General features: G+C 36.5%; 2 protein-coding genes across 4 annotated transcripts; one reads left to right on the top strand and one right to left on the bottom strand.

Annotated features, from left to right (window-relative positions):
* Positions 1-687: 687 nt before the first annotated feature.
* Positions 688-11,456, bottom strand: LOC144447829 (stromelysin-1-like). The gene is made up of 8 exons (XM_078137934.1): positions 11,291-11,456; positions 5,946-6,074; positions 5,160-5,418; positions 3,683-3,895; positions 2,840-3,085; positions 2,199-2,255; positions 1,498-1,671; positions 688-1,285 (listed from the first exon to the last, which is right to left on the bottom strand). The coding sequence occupies exons 2-8, from the start codon at positions 6,039-6,041 to the stop codon at positions 912-914; spliced, it is 1,419 nt and encodes a 472-aa protein (XP_077994060.1). The 5' UTR covers positions 6,042-6,074; positions 11,291-11,456; the 3' UTR covers positions 688-911.
* LOC144447830 (dihydrofolate reductase-like) lies at positions 10,354-23,976 on the top strand. Of its 3 annotated transcripts, none has more exons than XM_078137938.1 (6): positions 10,354-10,371; positions 15,890-15,994; positions 18,161-18,316; positions 19,000-19,126; positions 20,082-20,194; positions 20,735-23,976. In XM_078137938.1, the coding sequence occupies exons 2-6, from the start codon at positions 15,909-15,911 to the stop codon at positions 20,811-20,813; spliced, it is 561 nt and encodes a 186-aa protein (XP_077994064.1). In that variant the 5' UTR covers positions 10,354-10,371; positions 15,890-15,908; the 3' UTR covers positions 20,814-23,976. The 3 variants fall into 3 exon arrangements, with proteins under 3 accessions (XP_077994064.1, XP_077994063.1, XP_077994062.1); XM_078137937.1 differs by lacking the exon at positions 10,354-10,371 and adding an exon at positions 12,418-12,710; XM_078137936.1 differs by lacking the exon at positions 10,354-10,371 and having other exon boundaries at positions 15,598-15,994.
* Positions 23,977-25,436: the final 1,460 nt, after the last annotated feature.

Here is a 25,436-nt window from a genome sequence, read left to right on the forward strand (position 1 = left end):
AGTTTTTTCAAGAAAATATCTAATTTGTTTTATGAAAACTTTATCTTTGCCTTTGTGTGCTGGTTATTCCAATACCTAGATTCAGACAGTGACAAATGTTAGCCTATTGGCGGAATATCAAATTTAAATACACCTGATTAACGAATGGACAAACAAACTAATGACTTCAAAAGTCTCCCAAATGTCATCATCAAAAAAACAATATCGTTATTTTAACTTAAATATCTTATATGACACTTGAACATAAATTTACAATTCAGTGAATAATTGAAAGAATGAAAGAAATACTTGAATACTTTAATTTCTTTTAATTTGTACACGATCACCATATATCATATTTCCTTATAGCGTTATTTAGTCTTTTTGTGAATAGAAAGAAAGTAAAGAATAAATTCAAAATATGAACAGATATTTTGATCGCATAATTGAGTCTTTATATTTTTTTTCAGACCTCTATATAGTGGTCTGAGATTAAATCAAAGCGTGATCGATGTTTGCTTAGCAAACGGAAATATCTGGATGGATTCAGACGGTTTCAAAAAGTTATTTCAAGTTTAAAATCATGATTACTTGATTCTTTTTACAGTTTGTCCTATATTTTGATTGAATCTAATTTCAGACTTTAATCATACAATGGAATGAAATAAATAAATCATATCAAATTAAAAACAGAAGTAAAATAATTTGTTAAAATTTCATCAACATTTTGTCAGTTTTTACACGATGAAAGTCATCCAATGTTTGAGGTAGAACTTTAGATAGATGACGATATCTTTTTAAACAGACTATTATTTCAGAGTTGAAGGTCAGGAATTGTGTGAAAATAAATTAATGCTCAAATAAATAAATCGCATAAATTAGATGCATAAAAAGATAATTTTAAAGTGACGTCACTGGTGTTTGATTTGTTATCACTGTGGTAAACACCATAGCCATGACCGTGAAAATGACTTTGGAAATCCTTGATCCACAACTTTGTTATTGCTAAACCTCCAATATTCACCATCTTTGAAAAAGTATGTGAACTTCCCAAATGTTGTAACGTCATCCACATGTAATGGGGCGCCCTCAAACATGGCACGTATGTAACCTCTTGATCCAGGGAGAACTTTTTCTTCCGCTTCGTTCCACATGTAATATTTGTTTCCTTTCAGGATGTAGATTTCTTCCTCGTTATCACGCCAATAGAATGCCGCATCTGGACTATGGGGAAGTCCCATTTCATCAGTTTTCTTTGGATAGCCGACGTCAAGCTCCGTACCTGAGAACCGCCATATGTGATCCCCTGAAATGAGAAATAAATGTATATTTCGTTATTTTTAACAGGAAATGGACTTTTACGCCAAATTCTTGTTGAAATAAAATATGTAAATGCGCATGCGTAATCACTGAACTCTATAAATAGTCCCCCTTTTAAATGAAACTACAATAAAGTTTGCTCTTATTTCTCTACATTATACTTTATATGGTTTGAAAAGAGAAACTACAGTAACTTACCTTTAAAAAAGTATGTTTTCTGTGTCATAGCTGATGTGAAAGCTGCGGTAATGTCATTTGGCATTCCGAAATACACCGAGGACAATTTCTTTGGATAATCCTTAGCTATACCACCGTACTTGCCAAGACCCCATATGTGACTGCCTTGAACTAAAAAGACATTTGCGTCGGCATCTACAGATAAGAAGAAACAAGCTTGATAAGAGGTGATTGTTTATCGTTATTATCATTGAAACGTGATTGAGTTAGGACAAGTAAGTCGTTTATGTGGCTAGGTTTTTTACGTGTTGTAAGGATGCCAGGAAGGATGTGAATGGTTTGTTGTAAAATACTTATACTACACATGGGTAATGCTATTAGGCAGGTTGCTTAACACCAGTTTTGCAGTTTATTGTTACACGCTGGATAAAAGCACCAAATTTAGCATGAATGTTCCTGAGGACCTACTCATTGATATGTTGTTACAAAACCATTGATTCAAAGTGTCCTCCAAAAAGAAATAAATCTCTAAAGAATGAACATCAAAAATATACATTGTAATAAAAATAAGATAGGCTGTCATACTGGTGGTCAGAACCTCAGATTACTACAGTTTGAGTACAGTGGTCTGAAGTAGAGCTACAGCTATATGTGATAGAACGCCCTCTATAAAAGATATTCCATGAAATCTATGGTAACCATATATAAGCGAAATACCTTACCTGCAAATATTGCGTCGAATGTTACTGAGCATGCGTCTGGACCTTCTTCTGGTTTTCCTGCAAAATGATATAGTTGAAAATGATGTTAAACATACTTTTGTTGACATATATATGTTTTAGCTACCCTGCATTACCATGACTACCAGTCTATTGTGAATGAAGTTGATAATTTCTCTGGTTTACTTTGAATAAAATAGATTAATTGCTCTCTTTTTCTAGTCTTTTTTTTCTTTTGTGAGAAGCGAAGTGAGTGGTGTTAGCGCGGAATGTTGTCTCTTTGAACATGTTGAAAGATGGACAACAATTGTGCAGTCACCAATAAAATAACTTAGGCCAAAACATTGCAATTTCAAACATGTATACAACATATCAAAATGCACAACTTTTTATTTCTAGTTTTTACAAATATTATTACTCAAAGAAGACAAGACTGATCGTCGGGAAACTACTTCTAGACATTCTTGTAAGCAAGAGCATATTTTTTCCGCTGACTCAACGAAAGAAGAAGCGTGTATGTCAGTTATTACAGTAACATTACCGTAAAGAGGACATGTAACGTTTCACGACGATGCTATCCAAAAGTTAATACCAATGAATCATCGAGAGTTCTAAAGCGAATATGAAAGAAATGACATACTTACCATACATGACTTGGGCACCAAGAATGTCGTCTTCTGTCAGGGTCATCTTGGGGTCATATTTGTTGTATACAGCTTGCATGATGGCTGTTTTTTCTTTAGAGTGTTTCAAACCAATGCTGTGTCCAATTTCATGAGTGGCGACAAAATCAAGACCTACTCCATAATACGAACCAACTGTGAACTTTTCGTCATCATCGAAGTGTATGTCACCGTTTTTAGGCTTGTACGCATGTGCAAATGTACCACCTACGAGAAATGTAAACACAGGTGTTAGATGTGCGTTCCTTGCTCTTATTCGATAAATTTTAATTAAGAATATATAAATTATAATCATTTGCAATAACAAAAAGCATGTGATTATCATATTTGATTAACAACACCAGGCCCATTAAGGCATTTTTGTTAAATGTCCCTTGGTGCGGCAATTTCCCTGAATTTTCTGAAGACTCGTTAACGTTTTTCAATCTTTAATTTGGTTGTAACGACGCATGAGGGCGTCAACACTTGCGAAACGGAATCATGATAGAAACGTCATGGTGTGTCTTTGGAAGGAGGGTCTTTTGCTATATGAATCAGCGAGCAAAAGCTGTAGAACACTATTAGATATATGGCATTCACAAATGTAAACGAAGGCATAATAGAATCATGGAGGTCCGTCCTACATTCATAGTATACGACCATAGACAGTGGAGAAGATGATATAACCAACATCATTAGTGAATAGAGGGTTAAACCATAGACAGTAGAGTTTCTTCTCCACTGTCTATGGTTAAACGGATAAAATACACAAGGAAAGAGGGGCGTTAAAAACGGGTTTTATTTTGAGGCAATGTAATATGTTACCTTTTCCGTCAAAATCAGCGATATCGCCATGGTCACCAGTCACGAAAGACAGTAATATTTCACCACCTTCTGTGACCTCAACAAAGGTCAATGGTATGACGTCACTCCAACGTTGGAATGCTTTGTGGATAGCCTTTCTTTGGTCCTCCACACTGACATCCGGTGAATAATTAACGAATCGAAATGTAACTTCGTCTTTCTTCCACTTTTTACCTGAAGATGAAATTGAATAGATTTTATGTTATAGTGGTTTCGTCTGTCGATATATAGTACAACTTTTTTTGATTTAAGGGAGTCTCACTGGAGTAAAACGGGAACAGTTGAGTAAGATATTAGGGATAATATTGTGGAGATGTTGACCTCGGTCCCAATAATATCAGGAGTGTGCCCATCTAGTGTTTGGGAATTAATTGGGAAGTAGTTATTTGTGAGTAAAATTGGAAAGTGGGCAGTAAAAGTTGAATAGAAGTTTGAGGGAGCCAAGTGGGGGAGGGTACGGGAGGGTGAATTTTCCCCCTGCCGCCCTAGAGAATTTGAAATTCAAGGACTAAAAGAATGCTTTGTGGTGCTATTTTAACAGGTCAAGGTAGTAATAATAAAGTAAGTAGGTAGGTAGGTAGGTAAAATATGAATCAAAATTAAAGGAAGCAGTGTGATTAAACTTTGAATCAAAATATAAGAGAGCAGTGTGAGGGTGGTTACGGCCCTGGTGATGAAAAATTTGAGACTAAAAGAGTGATAACAAGGTGATAACAATGCCCTTACCTGATCACAATTGAAATTTGAATTCCGAAAACTAACATTAGCAAATTTCCTCAAAATATATTGTTGCACGCCATACCATTTTTTAAAAATACATATCATTATGAAAAATTACCGGATTCATTCAATGAACTAAGTCAAGTCAGTATTCTTAGTAATTTGATTTGATGTTAGCGTCTTTGGTTTGTTTCAGCTTTTGCCAACAGTTAGTATAAACCTTTGACAAGAAACTTTAAAAGTTTAGATGAAACAGACACATAAATACTTGTACCAACAAAATTTTGTTTAGCTCATACCCTGGAAACAGTTTTTTCTTTCTGTCTTGAGTTTGTCAGAATATTTGTTTCCTACTTTTGGCAGGCGGCAAATTTGTTTTCGAAAATCCTCAATCCAGAGCACAAGTTTCTTGGACGGTGCCGTAAAAGAGGCTGCGGTTTACGCCCGAGGTTTACGACGATGGATGACTCTTGACATAAACTTGAACCGTCCATAATTCTAAAATTACATACATTCCAATCTATTGTAATTAAGGTCAAATCTATTGAAGCCGCATAATCGTACTTAAGCAGACTTGCGGTCAATAGCAATGACGTCCAAGGCAACACGAGTTATCAAATACTAGTAGTACACTGATAGTCAATCAGCGCCACTATGACACCCTCAGGGTCAATCTCTTTAGTCTTTTGTGTTTACTCAGTCGTATAATCTCACGTACCTGATGCAAGAAATCTTGCAACCCTCGAGTTTGTTCCGTGATTTGATGCTGGTTCAATTTCATCTGCTACTCCACATCTGAGGACGTCTCTATCCAATTTATGCTGTTTACCTCTGCCTAACGTTGCCTGTATTCCACGGTGACGACCGAACAACTTTGAAGACAAGTGGTAGCTCGACGGATGAGCCGGCGTATTCTCAAATGATTCTTCTGTACCTTGACCGCCATCTAACGCATCGTCAAAGTGTCCAAGATAATTCTATAGAAAAAGAAACATTCCTCAATAATTTGTTTGACTCTCTGCGGAAAGGGTGCAGCCAAACTTTCCCTTTAATATCTCGTACAAATACAATTAAGTGACACGTTCCTCTTCGTCGCCAGCTCTTGATACGACCACAACTATTTTTCTGAGTCTTTGATATCACTGCAGCAAGTGTTGGGTGAGGTGGATGCAGACAGAAACTTAACCGCAACGTTGATTTTACGAATAAGACCGCTGGTGGTGCCAAATTAAAAAAGTTTTATATAAACTTACTTCCTGTTAACTTGAGACAAAAGTGTTGTTTTGAGGGGATAATATTTCAACCATTTAAGCAATGGCAACAAATTACATCGCAGTTACTCTAATCGACGATTACCCGACAAGTTATGCAACGAGAGCTGTGTTAAAACTTGTAAAGTGATCAGACAGACACCGGCGTAATTAAACTTGAAGGCATCGTCCTTTTAATTACAACTTCAATGTTCAAAAAATAGACTGGATATGCTTATTTTGTTCTCACTTACCTCGTCATCAAAACTTTTAATCGCCTTCCCTTCGATATACGTCAAAGTTGAAAAAACAAGTCCAATTAAAATACAAATCCGGGTCCAGTTATCCATAGCGATATTTGTAAACACGGTTGGTGTTGTAAGCTGAGAACGAGATGAAGTTTTTTTTCAAATTAGCAATGACAAAATGTGTATACGCTAATTCAAAATCCACTATTGCTGTATCTTTCAGTAAGGCTGTGCACATATGTTACCAAAGTGATTAGTACGCCCCGTCCTAGAAAACCAAGGATAACTTGTTTGCCGCTCAAAGCAAATATCTTTGATAAGAAGTAGTTAGGATAAGCGAATTTCACTTTAAAACTAGCATCGCTTGCTTTTTATATACAAGAGCTCGAGTAGTCACGTGACAAAATGTAGTTGCCTGGAATGTTGCATCAATGCCACATACCAACCCAGTTCTTATCGAGGTGAAAAGTTTTGTGGTTCACACACCGGAAAATATTTTGAGTCTGGTACACAATTGATAATTTAGATAGCTGCTTTCCAAATATGGTCATGGTATCTATAGTGACTATGACGTCATTTGAATGGTGCGCAAGTTTGCATATTTTTTCTCTCTCCAAAATTTCTTCTGATTTGCCATATTATATCAATCGTAGTTACGAATACACCAAAAATTATAGTTTTTGTTAATTGCAACGTATATCATCCCGTGATACGCGTCTGGGGTTGTAAACCAATCGAAAATGAATATCAATTTTTAAATTTCCTTCCTGTATCATTTGCTCCTCGTCAAAGTTGTTTACTGTCAATGAGCGCATTCGAAAGTTAACGAACTCACCCAGTTATGCAGATAATTTGTATGTACGTCATTTTCAGCTCCGATTTTCGAAAAAAATGGAGAGCGATTACATAGTAATTGTGAAAGCGTGTTTAACTCTTTTATCTAAAGCACGTTGAACTACCGGTGTTCAAATACCATAATCTGTTGTGCATTTGCTAGACATGTGGTCAGCAGACAAGCTAAGCCGTAATTATTTTCCGATGTCGAACGATCATGCGACGAAATACAAAATAGATTTTCTCAGAAAATGCTGACCTCATGTCTAGCAAATACACAGCAGACTATACTATTTGAACACCGGTAGTACAACGTGATCATGATAAAAGAGTTTACCTCAGTCTCCATTTTTGTCTTTCTTTCTTCGGTTGGCATTAGTCCCTTGGGAGAATTTTTAAGTCTCAAATGTTTTGAGTTTGTTATTCATTGAACGAAAATGTGTTCAACTTTTTTTTCCGAGTTACTAGTTGTCTCGCATTCATCAAACTGTTTCACAATCACAGGTCATTATTTCACACACACACACAAACACACTTGTGTAGTTTTTGGGGGGGTTTAAATGTTATTCAAAAATATATTTTAAAAAGCCTGGAAACTTGAACAATATTATCTTTGTCTCTGAGCTAAATCAAAATAAAATAAACGGAGAATGTTCCATTTATGCAATACTAAAATCGCCAAGTTGAACACTTTTATAAATGAAAATCGGAAGGAATTTTTTGTAGTGTTTATTTAATTGTATGTCGTTATATTTCAGGCGAGGAATTTAGGCTTTTAAAATATTCTTCCTTTTGAGCTAAAAAATGCTGGTCACAAACACCCAACCCATATGTCACCTTGAAATTCTCTACCATATTCGTCATTTAGGCTTTGTTCAAGTTCAGAGGGGTGGCAATAAAAATGTTTTCTTTTTTACATCAAGGTATACACAGACCTCGCTGCGGGGTCCACACGTGTCGTGGCAATCGATGTGATCTGCCGGGTTTCACCGTGACCGTGATCGTGGCCGTGACTAAGCCCTTGTAGAGATTAGAATCGTTTTTAGGAAACATCACAGTAACTACAACTGTGATTGTGACCGTGATTGGGGTGCAAGTATCAACCACGATGGACTTGTCATTCAAAGAATTCGCGATTTCTCTCATCGAAAATTATGCTAGTGTCGAATGAACATTACCAACCAAATATAATGGGTAATGTTATAGAGGACATTTTCAAACAATCTTAGCTTTGCTGGTGTTGTTATTGTCGCTACACCCTTCCGTTGTCAAAACATGCGACAACAGCGAAGAGTTCTAAGCATCCGACAACAGCGAAGAGTTCTAAGCTAGTTGAACTCTATCAATATTTCGTTGTACATAGATAAGACTTGTAACGCTGTCAATATTTCGTCCTAAATACAGCGCATTGCAGGTTAATGTTCTCTGGCTGTTTGCTACACAAGTGTTGGGATATTAGCATTTGATGTCTGCACGGTGGTACGTTAGTTCATTTCATTTAGACAAAAAGTAGCAAAAAACTTTATTCAATCAATCTTGCTATCTCAAAGTGTAGCATGTACAGTTTCTTGTTGGTTTTCTGTGTGGTTGTATCAAACAGACTGAACCAGTGAACAGTAATCTGTAATGCGCTGTCATAAAACTGGTTGTGAGGAAACGTGACAGAAAATGAAGACTATCAAACCAGTTCAAGGAGAACCTTAATCCGTGGGATTAAATTGAATTACTGGGATTATCCTGTCGTTTAGAATACGTCATTTGTTTTACGTTACTCGCCTACCCTTTTACGTCAAGTACAACTTATCTCGCTCACACAACGTAGTTCGTTGTTTTGAACATGAACTGTTTACACACCACAATCCGTACCCGCGTATGACTATACGAAGTTTAGCCCGAACCACATCCGTTTACAAAACACTAGACTTTCTATGGTACTTTACGGGAGAGGTTGGTCACAAGTCGATGTTAATTGTGGCAGACGACAATTTCATTCCGATAGTTTGATATTGACAGACTGTATTTGTATTGTACCAATCATTAGTCACTATGTTTTCTAAACTCCATTATCCACTTATAGCAGATTAACATTCCTTACGAAATGACCTTCCCCAGGCCACTGTCAGGTGCAGCTAGAGGACAGATTTGTGGTTTTCATTAATTGTATGTTGTTACAGACAAGAAATGATGTTTTTAATAGAATCGCCTCCCAAAAAAAATTGTGGGAGGGTGTTTAGCTGTTCTCGTGTGCCCTTCCACTGCCCCCCCCCCTCCCTCACTCCCACTTGGTTTCAACTTGTCCGCCAGCCCACTTCCCACTCAATATTGTGAAAGATTCACGCACTCCCCATGAGGAAAGCGGTTTGTACTTTCCACTATAACAACAATTCATTTTGACGTACACAGTGTGCGTTACCTTACAGACACCAGTGACACTCTCCGCCACTCCCCCCCCCTCCCCCACATTTCCATGTTTTCCCCTCTCACTGTATCAACATCAGGACTGAAGTTCCCCATCGCAATCCCCCCCCCCCCAACTGCTGATCGAAAAAAATGCCCGCCCACAGAAAAATTGCGTAAGAACAGTTTTTTTGCAAGAAAAACTTCGTTGACTCGACTGCACCTGCACTGTTACCGTTCATGTATTTGCTCATCTAATGCAAAGTAAAATGAATCTATATAAGGAATTATTCTAAAATCTTGACGACGAAATATACAGTTCGAGATAAAAACAGACTCGTCATATTGACATACCGTGATCTCCCTTGGTTCGACTAATAGTACCATGTATATATGAATATACATGTCTCTGTGTATGTAGTGTGTGGGGAGTGAGTGTAAGTATGAGTGCTTGTATGTAGATATATATTAACTTTTGTTAGTTTCATGTTACTATCAGATCAGTATGAAATGTTTACATATTATTCACATTTTCGCAATAATGACGTCATTGATATATACTAGTATACACAAATGGATCTCTAGAATCGACTTCACATTCAAGGTCGTAAACTATAGGAAATTACAGGCCTCTTTTACGGCACCGTCCAAAACGTGCCAGAGTCCATATTTCGTTGCTTCACCAGAAATGTGTGCTCTGGCTTGAGAGAATGCTTTACACTGTAAAGTATATGTATATTCTGCCGTAAAGGAGTATAAAAACGGCTTGAATCTTTCACTAGTCTCATATATCAGTGGGCTATTCAAGAAGATTAATTCACTGAGTTGTCTTTTTCAAGACTTCAAGTTTGGTTGGTATTGGTGTTTCTTTACTACTAAGTTTTATTCTAGGCGACCACTTCGATACGAAATATTTTTATGGGGTGAGTTACACTTGTTCGAAATGTATTCTGGGTAAGTTTACTTCTAGACCCCATAGTTTATCGACTATTTTTGAAGAAAGAAGTGTGGCGGAAGTACGTGATGAAATTCAAAAACCGCACTGACGTTTTATTTACGAACTTTCTCTGGATGGGGTGTACAAATGTATCCTGGTTTATTGCAAGTTCAAAAGCAACCGTACTTTAGCCTCGAATCAACGTGAGTTGTCATTTGAAAAAGTACTCGGAAAGACGTAGTCATGTTCCGTTGATACTACAATGTAAGTAAACAAAGCAACAAACATTCTTCAAAACAAATTAGTCAAGTAGTTGCAACTTTTCGATAGCTTTAATTAATTTTTGTCTATTAAAATATAGACCAAGCCTTTACGTGAAATTATTCAACCATTCTGAATAACTTCATTAAATACCTCATTGCTGATTGTATTGTGTACACTGGATTGATGTCCATGTGTAAACAGTTGTTACTGAGATTCACATGACCATTCATCAACAAAATTTACATTATGGGATATCGGGTATCTGACACAATTACACATATACAAGTACAAATGTACTACAACGTAGGTACAATTGAAACCAGTTGAATAGAAAAAAACGTCGATCGTCTGTGTCGACAAAATTAAAGAAAAACGCTACATTTTACTGCCTGGCTTAACAAATGTCTAACTAACATTCAAGTTGCTAAATCTTATCGTCTGTGTCGACAAAAATCTAATTTGCATCTCTACATCTTATCGTCTGCCACATTAAAAATTGAAGTATGTTTGTTACAGTGTAAGCTATTGGCATCCCTGATAAACTATATATTGTTACATTGTATATGATTTTGCAACAACATACAAAGATAACGATAGCTCACGTGAAGAAACTGCAGGAATTGTAGAAAAGTAAGATTTTGTCATGTCTGACGATATAAAGAAGCCAGATTTGATAGCGTCAAACAACAAGAAGCCGCCCCCAGCAAAATAGTGAGATTTTGTTGAGCCAGGCGATGTTTTTGTTTAAACTCAATTGATTTCAATTGTAAATTGAAAATAAGAATAAAAAGAAAAGAGAAAAAAGTACCAGTTAAGGCTACTGCGGCGTTGACAACACACAAAAAAATAATTAGTCTTAGAGATTAGCCTATTTGTTTTCATGGTGAAATGCTCGAATGATATATTCTGATATACTTACATTTTTTAACTCCGATTCCTTCTCTGCTGATATGTCAAGTCAAGTTTAAATCGTCAGCTTTGATCAAAACAAGTCATACTTGCCATATATATATAGAAATTGTATTTCCGGAATAAATGATTATTCGATGACGAAATTAGCTGAAAGTACCCAGAAATAGTTTACCCCGCCCTAATGTTCTGTTTAAACCCATATACAGTCAAGCAGGTAAATACCAGAAAAAAACTTCGAAGAATCCCTTATTGGCTCGATGCTCGTTAATGGTTTGTCGATATGATTTTATTTGTTATGGAAATTCAATGTTTCCCGCTCAGTATCCTCCGCCGCTACTCCCGCCAAACAACAAGCCTACAAGGATGTCGTGAAACGACACCCGATCTCTAATAACGCAATAAACTTAATATGAATATTATATTTGGGGCATCGACCTAAACTTGAATACAAGCCATTTTTGTGTTATTAAAAGTGTTGTTTTTTTAAAAACAGTCAAAGTAAGCTGTACTTTGTTTTTAGTTGGAAGTTGACAAAGTGTGTGAATGAGAGTAAACTTTCCCAATTACTGTACTTCTGAAGCGTGACGGTGGAGAGATCAGTTTCTCGGAACTTTGACGATACTCACCTGTCTAGTCATGTTGGTGTTTCATCGATGTGACGTCATTGTGCTAGTTAGTGATGTCCTTCACTGTCCCTGGGTCACGTCAGGACGCCGTGCATATTTCCGTACAGGAACATGAAGGACCTCCCGTAGTTCAGTGAAATGTAGTGGTTCAGTGGTCACGTTGACAAGTCAGCAAAGAGTAAATACAAAGATAATAATGTTTTTGTTTCTCTGTGTGACTGCAATATATATCAAGCAGGTCGTGATTCACTATCGTACGCAATATATGTCGACTTTCGACTACCATAACTACCTCTTAGAGACATACATACATACATACATACATACATACATACATACATACATACATACATACATACATACATACATACATACATACATACATACATTCAGTAAGTAGAATCCACGCACGCACGCACGCACGCACGCACGCACGCAGGCAGGCAGGCAGGCAGGCAGGCAGACAGACAGACAGACAGACAGACAGACAGACAGACAGACAGACAGAAAATATCACCCTGGCATTTCTTTCAAGTGATCTGTTAATTTAAAAATAAGGTTCGCTGCATCTACCCTCTTTTTTCGCAAAAAAAGGACCCATGACTACGGTAAACATACACACTACAGACCCATAATTAACAATGTGAAGGACATGAGAAGTTATAATTTATATTTCAGCGTAAAGAATGCGTTCCCGTGATCGTTACGATGATTTTACTATAGTTAGACCACTGATCGTGTAGAATCGGTTCAAGAAAAATTCAAAACCATCGGGAAATGAAAATTTAGGAATAACTATTGGTGAGTGCTATATAGATACTATCCGAACACTTTTATCAATGTTCAATCGTTGCAGTAAGAAGAATAGAACGATTTTATTACTTATTGAACAGAAAATCTTAAAAGTTAAAACCCCGTCTCTTGTACATGACTTGAAGTACTGAATATACCCTTACTGTGCTTCTTTGTTAGTACGTATACGAAGGAGTAAGGCATCGACAACCTAACGTTCGTTAATTCGTCAAGGAAAAACTTTGGGAGACGTCGACTGGCGGATTCATCGTTGTTTGCTCGACGTCGACATTACTATGATAGTTTGTAAACGAACTTATACATGTATGTAATTCTGACGAAGGGATAGTGCCATTTTCATTTTTATTTTTATTTTGTCAGACAGCGAGAAACTTAAGTTACAGTAATGCTACTGTTTGATGTTGTTGTTGTTGTTGTTGTTGTTGTTGTTGTTGTTGTTGTTGTTGTTGTTTTATTTGATACCGCTTTCCTCCTTGCTAGGGTCTCTGTGTATACCTTGCACCAGGAATTCGTATCTATTTTGCTCAGATAAAGTGTGTGTTTACGTGTGCACCGTTCTTCAAAGAATGTCGCCGGATAAAAAAAAGACAAGTATATTTCACGGTACCACAAGTGTGATCTATTTATCCGGAAAACAGTACACCACATCGACATACTTGAAATAACATCCACAATAGAACATATTGTTCGTCGACTTTCTGCGTGTTTTGTTTCATCAAACACACGGGGAAAGTTATTTGAAAATCTGTTTAAAAAACAACAGTTTTTATAGTTCCGACATATTGTTCCAATTTCCTATCTTGCCAAAAACGGACGACGGTTAGACTCTAATAACATAGAAATCTTTATCGAGTATATAAATATGTTTCGAAAGGCGTCCGTCAGCAAAATTTGCTTCTGCTGCCAAGCTGTCAACAGTGTTGATGAGCTACTTTATTGAAAACAAAAGTTAATAGTTTGGCCGGAAGAATGATGAAGCATAATTTCAAGTTGACATCCTGCACACGAGAAATCATTGCGGTGTTAGTAAGCCTTTATTTTAGTATCCTATTTCGGAAGTAGTACTAAGTACGCCGTTCCCGAAACACGCCGAACGGAGGTCCAGTCACGATTACTGGGCCACGCGATGAAACTACCGAGTTGTCGGAACTCACTGTGTGTAATATAAATGCACGTTTATTAATATACCAGAAATTAATACGGGTGTGATATCGTAAACTGTAAATTTGTCAACGTGCCAAACTTTTCAAGTCAGGTGATGAATTGGGTATAAATGTAACAAGCGGTTGGCCTCAGACCATAAAATCAAACAGTGTGAAACTGAATCCAGGTATAAAAATATAAAACATTCTAATAGTACCAACTTTGAACTTTAAATGATCCACCGAAAACTTTCAAAGACTTCGAGCTTTAATAAATGCGGAAACATAAACTCAGAGTGATCATATCTCGTTTTGTGGTTTGGTCTAACTTATGATAATCATAGCTCTTGCATTAGCTCATCTATTAGACATCACTGGGAATAACTTTTTATTGGCAAAATAACAGGATATTATTGTCGCGAGCACCAGTATCCTACTACTTGCACGCAATGGTCACGTGGTGGAGTGACGTACAAGTGTTTTTCGTGGGCAACATCCACCAATCTACGATATCGATCTGTCCAGTAGAGAAGAAATGAATCAATGGACGAAGGTCGCTTATTTTAGGACAAAAATCTAAACACAAACGATGTATTCTCCAGATATTCACAATTAATCAGTACCCATGCAGATTCGTTACAATTGTGAAGTATCTACCCGTGCTCATCACTCGGCACTCGGCGTCCAAAACTTTCCCAATTTCCGTTATGTCACAAGTTGAAAGAGATTCATAGAATACAGACATTTTGCATGCTTGCTAACCAGAGCATATATTTCCGCTGGCTCTAAAACTCAGAAAGGTACTCGACGAAAGTGTTGAGGCTGGTGGTGCATGCCGGTCGGGGTAGCATTTTGTTTATTTTTTCGTTTGACATTTTTTTTTAATTCAGAACTTTAAATTGACAATCACTATTAGCATAGTCGTGAACAGATAGTGTATTCTTAGGTCACAAGTATTTTTCTGACTGAATGAAGAACAGTATTAAAGAATATCATAATCATTCCAGCACCAGTAATATCAAAGAAAAATCGGACAAAGTAATGGCAATTTTGAAGGTTTTGAAGGTTTTGACATGACGTAGACACGCGTTGGCGCGTGGCGCATAGATGCACGTTGTCAAGACGTAGAACGACCAGGGTATACGTATAAATTTCACATTTTTTCCCTTGAACTTGGGTTGTGCATGATCTTGTTCATTTCATCTCTATGGACTCAATATAAAACTTGATATAGGTTTTTTTATACGGAGTATGGGGAAGAGCTTGTCAGTCCTTTAAAAAGATGCTGGCAATATGGTACATGGCAATAGCTCAAAATTTATGAGAGTCCGCTGTCTACCTTCTCTTTAATACATAGACATTAAATGCCCCTAGCATACAGTGATATCAACCAATTGAAAGGGGTTGTTGACCAATGAAAGCGTAAACCAAATTTTCAAATTTCAAAAATCCATTCAATCTCAAACCACGTCTGAGCTTCAACTTGATGAACTATCCTCGCAACGGCTTATCCATCATCACCATAAAGCATCGAAATAACTTCGCATTAATGTTCGATTATTTTTTTCCAAATCTGGCAAATGATCAAATTACAATTATTGGATTATCGATCTAGGAGATGTTTATAATCTGACATAGTCAGGCTGCGTGATTCCCAGTGATTCAAGTTTTGCAGGTTTGCTACCATCATCTGTTCCAAGCGAGAACTTCAACCTTTCTCGGTGGTGACTCGACACACCGAATAAACTGTTATTTTTCCGAGAGAATGGTACGTCAGAAATTATTCTCAATAAATTATTGGATAATTGTCTTGAAATGGAATACGAAGTAAGAAGTACGCTGTGTCTGTGTTATAGTATATATTAATATATTTAATGCACACTTTCACCGGTTCGTCGTACTATGATTCAAGTTCATGTGATTGGATTGCTGTCGTCATCAAAGGTCACACACAGGTCACTAGTATTTAGTCATGCGCAGGAAACTTTGCCGCCATATTCAATTTTACGTTTCTCCTTTCCTCAGACGTTACCACACTTACAATATGCCACTAAAGAAAATAAGCCTAGTAGCTGCCGCCTGTAATAACATGGGTATCGGAAAGAATGGTGATCTACCTTGGAGGCTAAGGTAGGTAAAAATCCCGGGTAAAATTCATGCTCTCCCCGCCCCGGAAGTTAGAAAGAACGCCCGGCCAGCTCGAGCTACACTGCACGTACGTGTACTGAGCTCTAGCTACACTATACACACTGTAGCTCTGCACTGCACTGAGATGTCATTAAGAATTGTGTCCGTTGTCGTCTAGTCCTGCTTGTAGACCAGAATCGAGTCCCGACAACCCCCCTTCCCTTCTCCGTCCTGCGAGGAGATGTAACCTGGGCTTGCAAGAAATGTTTGTTAAAAAATTGTTTACTGTTTTAGGAATATCAGAATCGAGTCCCGTATTCCTTCTCCCAGCAGCAGGACTAGATTGCAAATTAATGCAATGTCATGTTGGCGAACTAGACACGTGACCATTCCCTTCCTCTGCACCAATCAATCAGTTTGCTGAACACCTGAAAAAATGTTCTGTTTTATGTTATTTGAGATCTACAAGTTTTTTACCAAGGTGTCTGTCAAACTGCTAGTGACCGAATACTGGGAAGAGTCTGTACTTGATTCTGAGTGCATAATGAAGACACATGTATACTATGAAGGATCTAAACACTTAGTTATAGCATAGACAATAGTATCGTCTATGGTTATAGTAGACCATAACCTAACCATATCAAACTTCATCTTGAATATATTTATATGTGTAGTAACCAAGGCAACCAGACATGTTTTTGAGAAGAGTTCAGAGATAAAGTAAAGCAAAGGTACTCATATAGTTCAATAATTTACTAGTATTACATTATCGACAGTCCTTGACAGATCACAAGCACAAAGGTCACAATTTACAAACACACTACATGTACATAGACATACTGACTTCTAAAGCCAGTTACCTTTGAACCTTGGCTGGGTTAATCTTGATTATGTCAGAGCATGGAAGTATGTGTTATACCATACATGTAGGTATCTCCCCTTATACCTCCATGGTTATACAACGTACTTCCATGGTCAGAGGACATCTTCACAGTCAAAATCAAACAGGCCAAGCTTTTAAGTTGTATCCGAGATTGAATAATCTCATTACTACACTCACAGGTACTTGTCAGTGGGATTGTTTTAAAATGTTATTCTTAGTTGACCGTTATAGGCATATACACTGTATTGATGTTTTTGTAAAAAATACAGATGAGACTGAAGAACTTTGACCCCAATAAAATGTGTTGTATGATGGATTTATTCAGTAATTTGGCCACCATCCTTTCATACATACATGCATGCATCCATCCACACACACACACACACACACACACACATGTATACATACATACACACACACACATGTATACATACATACACACAGTACACACACACATACATACACACACACACACACATGTATACATACACACACACACATGTATACATACGTACGTACGTACGTACGTACATACATACATACATACATACATACATACATACATACATACATACATACATACATACATACATACATACATACATACATACATACATACATACATACATACATACATACATACATACATACATACCTTACAAGCAAACAATGAAAAAACAGACTAAGACAAAGAGGGTTGATTTGAAAACAAACAAACCATAATTGTACATACAACATCATGTGGGTTGTTGTATGGGTATGGGGTAAATTAGTTCAATAGTCAGCCCCATAGATCAAAACGAGAGACCTTGCACTTCTTAGGTGGGCTTAGGCATTACATAATTGCATGATGAAAAAATTCTGACGAATGAAAAGTAGTATTAGCCATATAACCTAGAATGTACAAGACTCTCTCAGTTTAATTATTTGTGATTATAAATGATTAATAATAAATCAATGAATAATCTTTATTTAAACTGGATAGATAAAGACTTATCTCCCAAGAAGTCCAGTGAGGGCCATCCCTCCTGGGTCCAGTGTTAATGCAGAAGGAAACCAGAGTACCTGGGGAAAACCTGCGTTGTTAGGTAGAGTCACACTGAACGACACTCTTCTTACTTACAGCACGGTAAATTTTGATCAAAACCTGAAAGGGTTCAAACCCTGGCCGCAGTGGTAAGAGGCAAGTGGTTTAACTACTCAGTCACCGACAACCCTACACTGTCACAAAGCACTAATTGGATGAATGAATATAAGTAATAACAAATATTCGCTGTTTATTTCAGAAAAGAAATGAAGTACTTTACCACGTTGACATCAGAAACACAAGAAGAAGGCAAACAGAATGCTGTTATCATGGGTAGAAAATCATGGTTTTCAATACCTGACAAGTATAGACCATTGTCTGACAGATTTAATGTTGTACTCAGTCAAACTTTAAAGTAAGTGTTAATCTCAGTTTAGTGTGTTTTACTGCACCACTGTGTTAAATCGTTAGCTGGAATCGAGGACTAGGACATATGCCAGCTATAGTGTAACAAAATAGTGCAGTAAACAGGCTAGTCTCCACTCACATCCTCTTGTGGAAGTCATGATGGGCGAATGGTTAGCATGGCTGGCTTGGAATCTGCAGGTTACAGGTTCTAGCCCCATCGCTGCCACTTCTTTCTGAATGGCTAGGAGTCCTTGGTTAAGATTCGAATTACGATTGTGCCTCAGTCAACCCAGTTGTATAATTGGGGACCTGGTAGGATAGAGGTTGCAATGTGAATGCTTTAATCCCATGCACCTGTAGAGGCTGGAATGAATTGTATGCTCCCTAGGGAGTTCAGGAAGTAAAGGGCTGTTGTGCCACTATAGATCCATGCCAGAGTAATAATTGTAAAGCGCTTTGAACATTAAGTGGGAAAATGCTGTATAAAAACCAACATTATTATTATTCCTTATTATTATCATCTTGAATTATCAATGGATTGTTGATTCAAATTACTTTTAGGCCTAAAAAATTGTTTGGTTCTGGTTACCTGATTGAGTGTTTAGCTATCGTTATCATTATCTATTGTACTATCACATTGTATGATAATCAATGGTTAAAAGTGATGACTCTATACTCTATCTTTTTCAGTGAATGTCCACCAGGTGCTCATTTACTAATGCCTACACTAGATGAAGCATTGAAACAGTTATCAGAGTCACCATTACAAGATAAAATAGATCAAGTATTTATTCTTGGTGGCACTGGAGTCTATAAGGTAAGCACCAATATAAGTACTGGAGTTGAAGAAATGCATGATGCATATGTAATGCTTTACTATGATGTACCCTGCTGCTGTACATTTATTAGCCCTATACAGACCTATGATCACAGCATTATAACAGAACACTGTGACACTTAAGTGCCAAGTGTGACATACATGCACTGATACAGACCTATGATCACAGCATTATAACAGAACACTGTGACACTTGAGTGCAAGTGTGACGTACATGTACATGGGGTATTTGCACAAGCACTTGCAGTGTCCTCTGTGGTTGTACTTTCACGAGCATACCCCTGAGTATCCACACTGGCACTCAAGTTACATGGAATTCTGTCAATAATACATTTGTTTATCCGAAATGGAAAATTTTCGTAACAATCATACTGTGTGATCACACTATTTTGTGTGCAAGGAGCGATTACATCCTTGTGTGCATGCAGGTATGTAATAAGTTTTGGGGGTTTTGAACTGCAGTGCAAATAATCACTGGTACATAGTGATATATACAGCCCTGATATGCCTGTTTGTACATGACGTTGAGGATTGAAGGTAACTGACCTGATATGAGGAGAGTGGACAAAATCCTGATCCAAAGGTCCAGAGACATTTATTGGAATTTGAAAATTTTCATATGTCAAGTGACAATTTATATGGTCAGAAATATTTATTTATTTTTACAATTGGGATTTACATTATTTCATTCACTTTGTTCACATTTTGAACTGAAGATGGATTGGTGTTAAGTAATTCTGTATTTCCCAACTTGTAGGTTTTTTGTGTATAAACAAATACACCCCTCCCCTCCGCCCCCCCCCCCCCCCATCCGATAGAAAGAGTATAGAGGATTAAGTTAATTAAAGTACATGTAAAGGGAAAGGTTTCAAATTTTATTTCTAAAGTGGATTATTACTATTACTCATTCTAAGCTGTATTATTTCATCTCCAGGAATCCCTACTGTCACCACAATGTCACCGTGTTTATCTGACCAGAATAATGGCTGACTTTGACTGTGATACATTCTTCCCTGACTTTGACACAAGTGCATTCAAACTTGTCAGGTAAGTGATCTGTCAAATGTTTAATGTCTCCAGAGTCATGCAACCAGTACACAGACGATGTATGTTTTTAAGTTAACTAGACACAAGTAGTCCATTTGTACCCTCAGTCCGTAAGGAAGGTTATAATTTAGAGATGAAAAGTCTGTCTGTGTCATTAGTTTTAATGACTCATTTGCATAATTAATGACTCAGTAATTTAGGCTAAATCTTAAGAATCACGTTTCACATTCAATATGATTTACTAAATACATCAACCATAACAAAGTGCACAGCTTCTAAAAAGTTTTGTGATGTAGCTTTTAGTTTTAAAAGTCATTTGCATAATTAATAATTTTCAGTAATTAGGCCATATCTTAAAAATGCCAGTCTTATGGCCTAGTACAGTGTCAGTGGCTTGATTCTCAAGATACACTCTACTACCAGTATTAAGGCCTGGTAAAGTGTCAGTGGTTTGATTCTCAATATGCTGTTGTCTTTATGTATTACAGTTTGTGTACTTTGATTGGCTATTAAAATTACCTTGTTCTCTATCCATTTCAGTGATCCCAGCATTCCAAGTGAAATCCAAGAAGAGAAGGGTATCCAGTTCAAGTATGAGGTGTATGAGAAAATTGACTAGATGTACATGTATGTTTAACCAGGAATATGATATTAATACTGTAATGTTATTTACATGTATCTGACACCATCATGAAGTACTATTTGAAAGAAGATATGTAACATGGCATCAATTTATTACTCTGGTAATCACAGCTTTTGTTTATTAACACAAACTAAAAATATTGTCACAACATGTTGATACAACATTGATATTGAATGGATATTGGTTTAATTACAGTCTCAGTAGGGTGACTTTCTGAAAGCTAGTTCCATAAACTTGTGTACATTTTAGGGACTTCAAATGTTGACACTATCTTGATCACAGTGTGATAAGATTTGCAAAACAGAGGAACCACTATCATCCACTTGTGTGTAATCGATCACGTCAAACAACAATACTTTTAGTTTGTGTCTATCTTAGTAAATGGAAGCCTTGATTACCAAAGTTGTATTATCAGACAGTATTATCAGTAATATGTGTGTTTGTAACTGTGTATGGATATATGTGCATGTACACACATAGTGATTGTACATAGTTGTATGTAGGGATGTGCAAAAGTAATGAGTAGAACAGTCCTGATAAATAGATTCAATCGTGACATTTCAAATCAATATTCATTCTCATAGGATAGCAAGGCAAGATATACAGTATAGGTCATCACCTGACTGCATATCTAAATGTTATAGAATAGAACGATGTAACTGCAAGTTCTAATTGAATGAATCTTTATTTCACCAAAGTTAAACAATAACGAAAGAAAAGACAAAAGTGTGAATACAAAAAAAATGCTAATAAAATATATGAACTCTGGTGGGGACCATGATATGGAAATAGGTAAGCATACCTAGTCGTGTCCATGATCCAACCTACTACTTAAATTATAATACTTGATATGAGAAATAGTGAAATACAATGTAACTACTAAAAACTACTATTTACAAGAAATGTGAAAATGAATACAAAGTGACTAGAGGGCTAATTGGAAAATGCGGATAAGTCTAAGTACAAAGGAATGTTTGGCAAGTTAAAAAAAAAACAACAACAACAAAACATTACTCTGTGAAAAGATGTATTTTTAGCTGTTAATTAACGGTAAAATACATGAAGAAAGATCTAAAAGTTACACGCACCAAAAACAACCCTATAGGACATGCCTGAAAGATAGAATAACCGTAGTTGGATATTATTAGGGAATGATGTAAATAATCTATTAATTCTATGGGGTTCCAGCATTCCAAGATGGAAAATGATTTCCTCCACGCTAAAATAAGTAGTGACTAAAATGTGTTCTTGTACATGAACACAATGTACCAGTCTGGTAATTAGTAAAAAAATTGTCTTTTAGAAGTAGCTGAAGACTGCAAAAACTCAACATTTTCTAGTGGTGAAAATAACTAAGTTTACAGTATTATGATTGTAAACATAAAGAGACCTTTTTATCTTTTTATTGGATTTTTTTAATTTCCTTTGTCACTGTTCAGAATGTCTCAATTTGTGCATTCATATTTGAGACATTTTTTGAATTTCCCTCGTCACTGTTCAGAATGTCTCAATTTGTGCATTCATATTTGAGACATTTTTTTAATTTCCCTTGTCACTGTTCAGAATGTCTCAATTTGTGCATTCATATTTGAGACATTTTTTTAATTTCCTTTGTCACTGTTCAGAATGTCTCAATTTGTGCATTCATATTTGAGACATTTTTTTAATTTCCCTCGTCACTGTTCAGAATGTCTCAATTTGTGCATTCATATTTAAGACATTTTTTGAATTTCCCTCGTCACTGTTCAGAATGTCTCAATTTGTGCATTCATATTTGAGACATTTTTTGAATTTCCCTTGTCACTGTTCAAAATGTCTCAATTTGTGCATTCATATTTGAGACATTTTTAAATTTCCCTCATCACTGTTCAAAATGTCTCAATTTGTGCATTCATATTTGAGACATTTTTTAAATTTCCCTCGTCACTGTTCAGAATGTCTCAATTTGTGCATTCATATTTGAGACATTTTTTAAATTTCCCTCGTCACTGTTCAAAATGTCTCAATTTGTGCATTCATATTTGAGACATTTTTTAAATTTCCTTTGTCACTGTTCAGAATGTCTCAATTTGTGCATTCATATTTGAGACATTTTTTGCATTTCCCTTGTCACTGTTCAGAATGTCTCAAATAAAAATTGCACAAATTTCTTTTTGAACATATATAGCAGAGCAGAATTTGTATCAGTTATACTAGTCGGCAGAGCAAAATGTTCAAGACAACTGCTCCTCATATGATGGCTATCAGTTCTATAATATACCATACCATACCATACCATACCACACCACACCAGGAAATAATTGGTACTTTGTTTGTCAACAGTTTGTTACATTGTTTCTTTTGAAGAGTTTACTTCCACATTTATAGGATAAAGGAAGACATAGTCTCCAACAACCAAAGGCTTCTATTCCAAGTACACTTTATTGCAAGTTATGCATTCTTTGCATTATAAATATCATTGCCAAAAACTAAAAGATACCACAGTCAATACTGCAAACTTAACAAATGCTGCATTTTCAGCTGGTCAGTGTACGATTATATATATACACACTAAATTTTACAGTGTAATAAAGGTGACAGAGTATAAACCAACAGCGGCTAAGGCTAAGGGTATTTCATAATGAAACAAAAGTTACTTCGAAACCAGAGTGACTATAGAGTTTCAATTAGGTCAGGACAGTGTTTTTGACTAATACCAGTCATGTTTTTTGCTACAAATTACATAAACAAAACACACACTGATTGCACACAGCATATAAAATGATACATTTCATCTTACTGTGAACACAAACCAACATCAATGTCGAATGCAACAGGGAAGATTTAAATACAAATTGTTCAATGTATTCACAGTGAGATAAAATGTAACATTTCATATGCATGTGCACTACCAGTGCTTGTTTTTTTTGTGTGTGTGATTCAAACAAAAAAAAAAGGTGTGAGGTGTATAAAACACTCGCATAATTGAAACTCTATAGTCTTTCTTGTTTGGTAGTAACACCAAGAATCATACATTTACACACTGTGCACATGCCACATGATGTAAATGAAATATGTGTACTTACTTCTTTCACGAGTTTTGAAATGGGTCTTTCTATGATAAAACTGATGAATCACGAATTGTAAATTACAGTCAATATCTTGCTCAGTAATAAATAAAGAAACTATTTCATAAAGTTTAATGATAACTTGTTTTGATTTACAATAGGTTGGAATCTTTCTGTACCTTGTATTTGCTGAGTAGTGATTGTGGCCATTGTTATTATGATGACATCCGTCTGTCCAGACATCTATCTCTACCATCACTATTAAGACATGGTTTGGTTAAAAATGAAAAGGTGTGTGTGTGTGTGTGTGTGTACATGCTGATGTTGTTAGTTCATTACCATATTAAGAAAACAAACAAGCACATAAACGAATTAAATACTGTCAAAAATCAACAATAGAGTAATCACAAATCAGTATAAAAAATAATGAATATTTTGCAGTATCAAGAATTAGTGAGTGTATGTTTTCCTAGATGTAAAATAGTCACAATTCCATGTTTGTTTGGGTTTTTTCTGTAAACAGAATTATCTGAGCCTGAGTGCCCTGTGCACAGACTTGAGTTGATTCCCATAGCCCTTTACCCCTTGTCTAGGTCCCTGTCAGGAACTAGACTAACCCCTTGGAAGACCCCCTAGTTGGCTAAAATGTGTAGCCAAGCTACAATCACCGATTTAGGGAACCATCATTTATGACCTGAGGGTCGGAGGAATAGAGGGATGGGGCCATGGGGTCACTCAAAAACTGGGGAGCGAAAGTGAGGCTACTCACATTTTATTAGCTCCGCTGTCAGCGAAAGCTGAAAGCGTAGCTTTAGGTATAGGTGGGTATTGAGGTATAGAGAGTAGAGTGAATCATAGGTGTCCGTCAAACTTTTATATTTTTACTATCTACTCCATAAGTGACAGTCGGAATTCTTCGATATTTGGTGTGCATGTTCCCTGGGGGGAGGCTATTCAGATTTGTTCATGCCAAGTTGATCTGTGCCATTTTCAATTTTTTATGATTTTTTTTCATAAAATGTCATTTTCATCAACTCCTTGAAAACCTCTTATTAGATTGCTTTGATATCTGGCGTGTTGATGCGCAGGGGGTAGCTTACTCAGATTTGTTAATTTCAAGTCAGCACATCCTCATTTTTATTTTTTATGATTTTTTTTTTGTAATTTGAAAAAAAAATGAATATGTTAATGAGCATAATGACCGACGCCATATTGGAAATCAGTCGACGAGACTTTAAGTAAACTGCCACTTTTCAAAAGACACTATTGACGTCAAACAAGCAATGTAATATGTGCTATAGTCATGATTCTACGCATTGGGCGCCCAAATGACAAGCGTTTGTTCGAAACAGGGTTGTAAACTTCAAATCCAATTCTGCACCCTTCTACATTATCAGCCAATCCGCAACATCCTCATTTGCATACTCTATCCTGATTCGACCAGAAGCTGAAGGTGACCTCATTCGACCGAGCGATTTTCCACAGCAAGTATCTTGAGTATCAACACAGGACGTTCTTAGTACTCACTAAAATCACACTTCAGACCCACTAT

The sequence above is a fragment of the Glandiceps talaboti genome, chromosome 16, assembly GCF_964340395.1.
Source record: "Glandiceps talaboti chromosome 16, keGlaTala1.1, whole genome shotgun sequence".
Taxonomy (NCBI): Eukaryota; Metazoa; Hemichordata; class Enteropneusta; family Spengelidae; genus Glandiceps; species Glandiceps talaboti.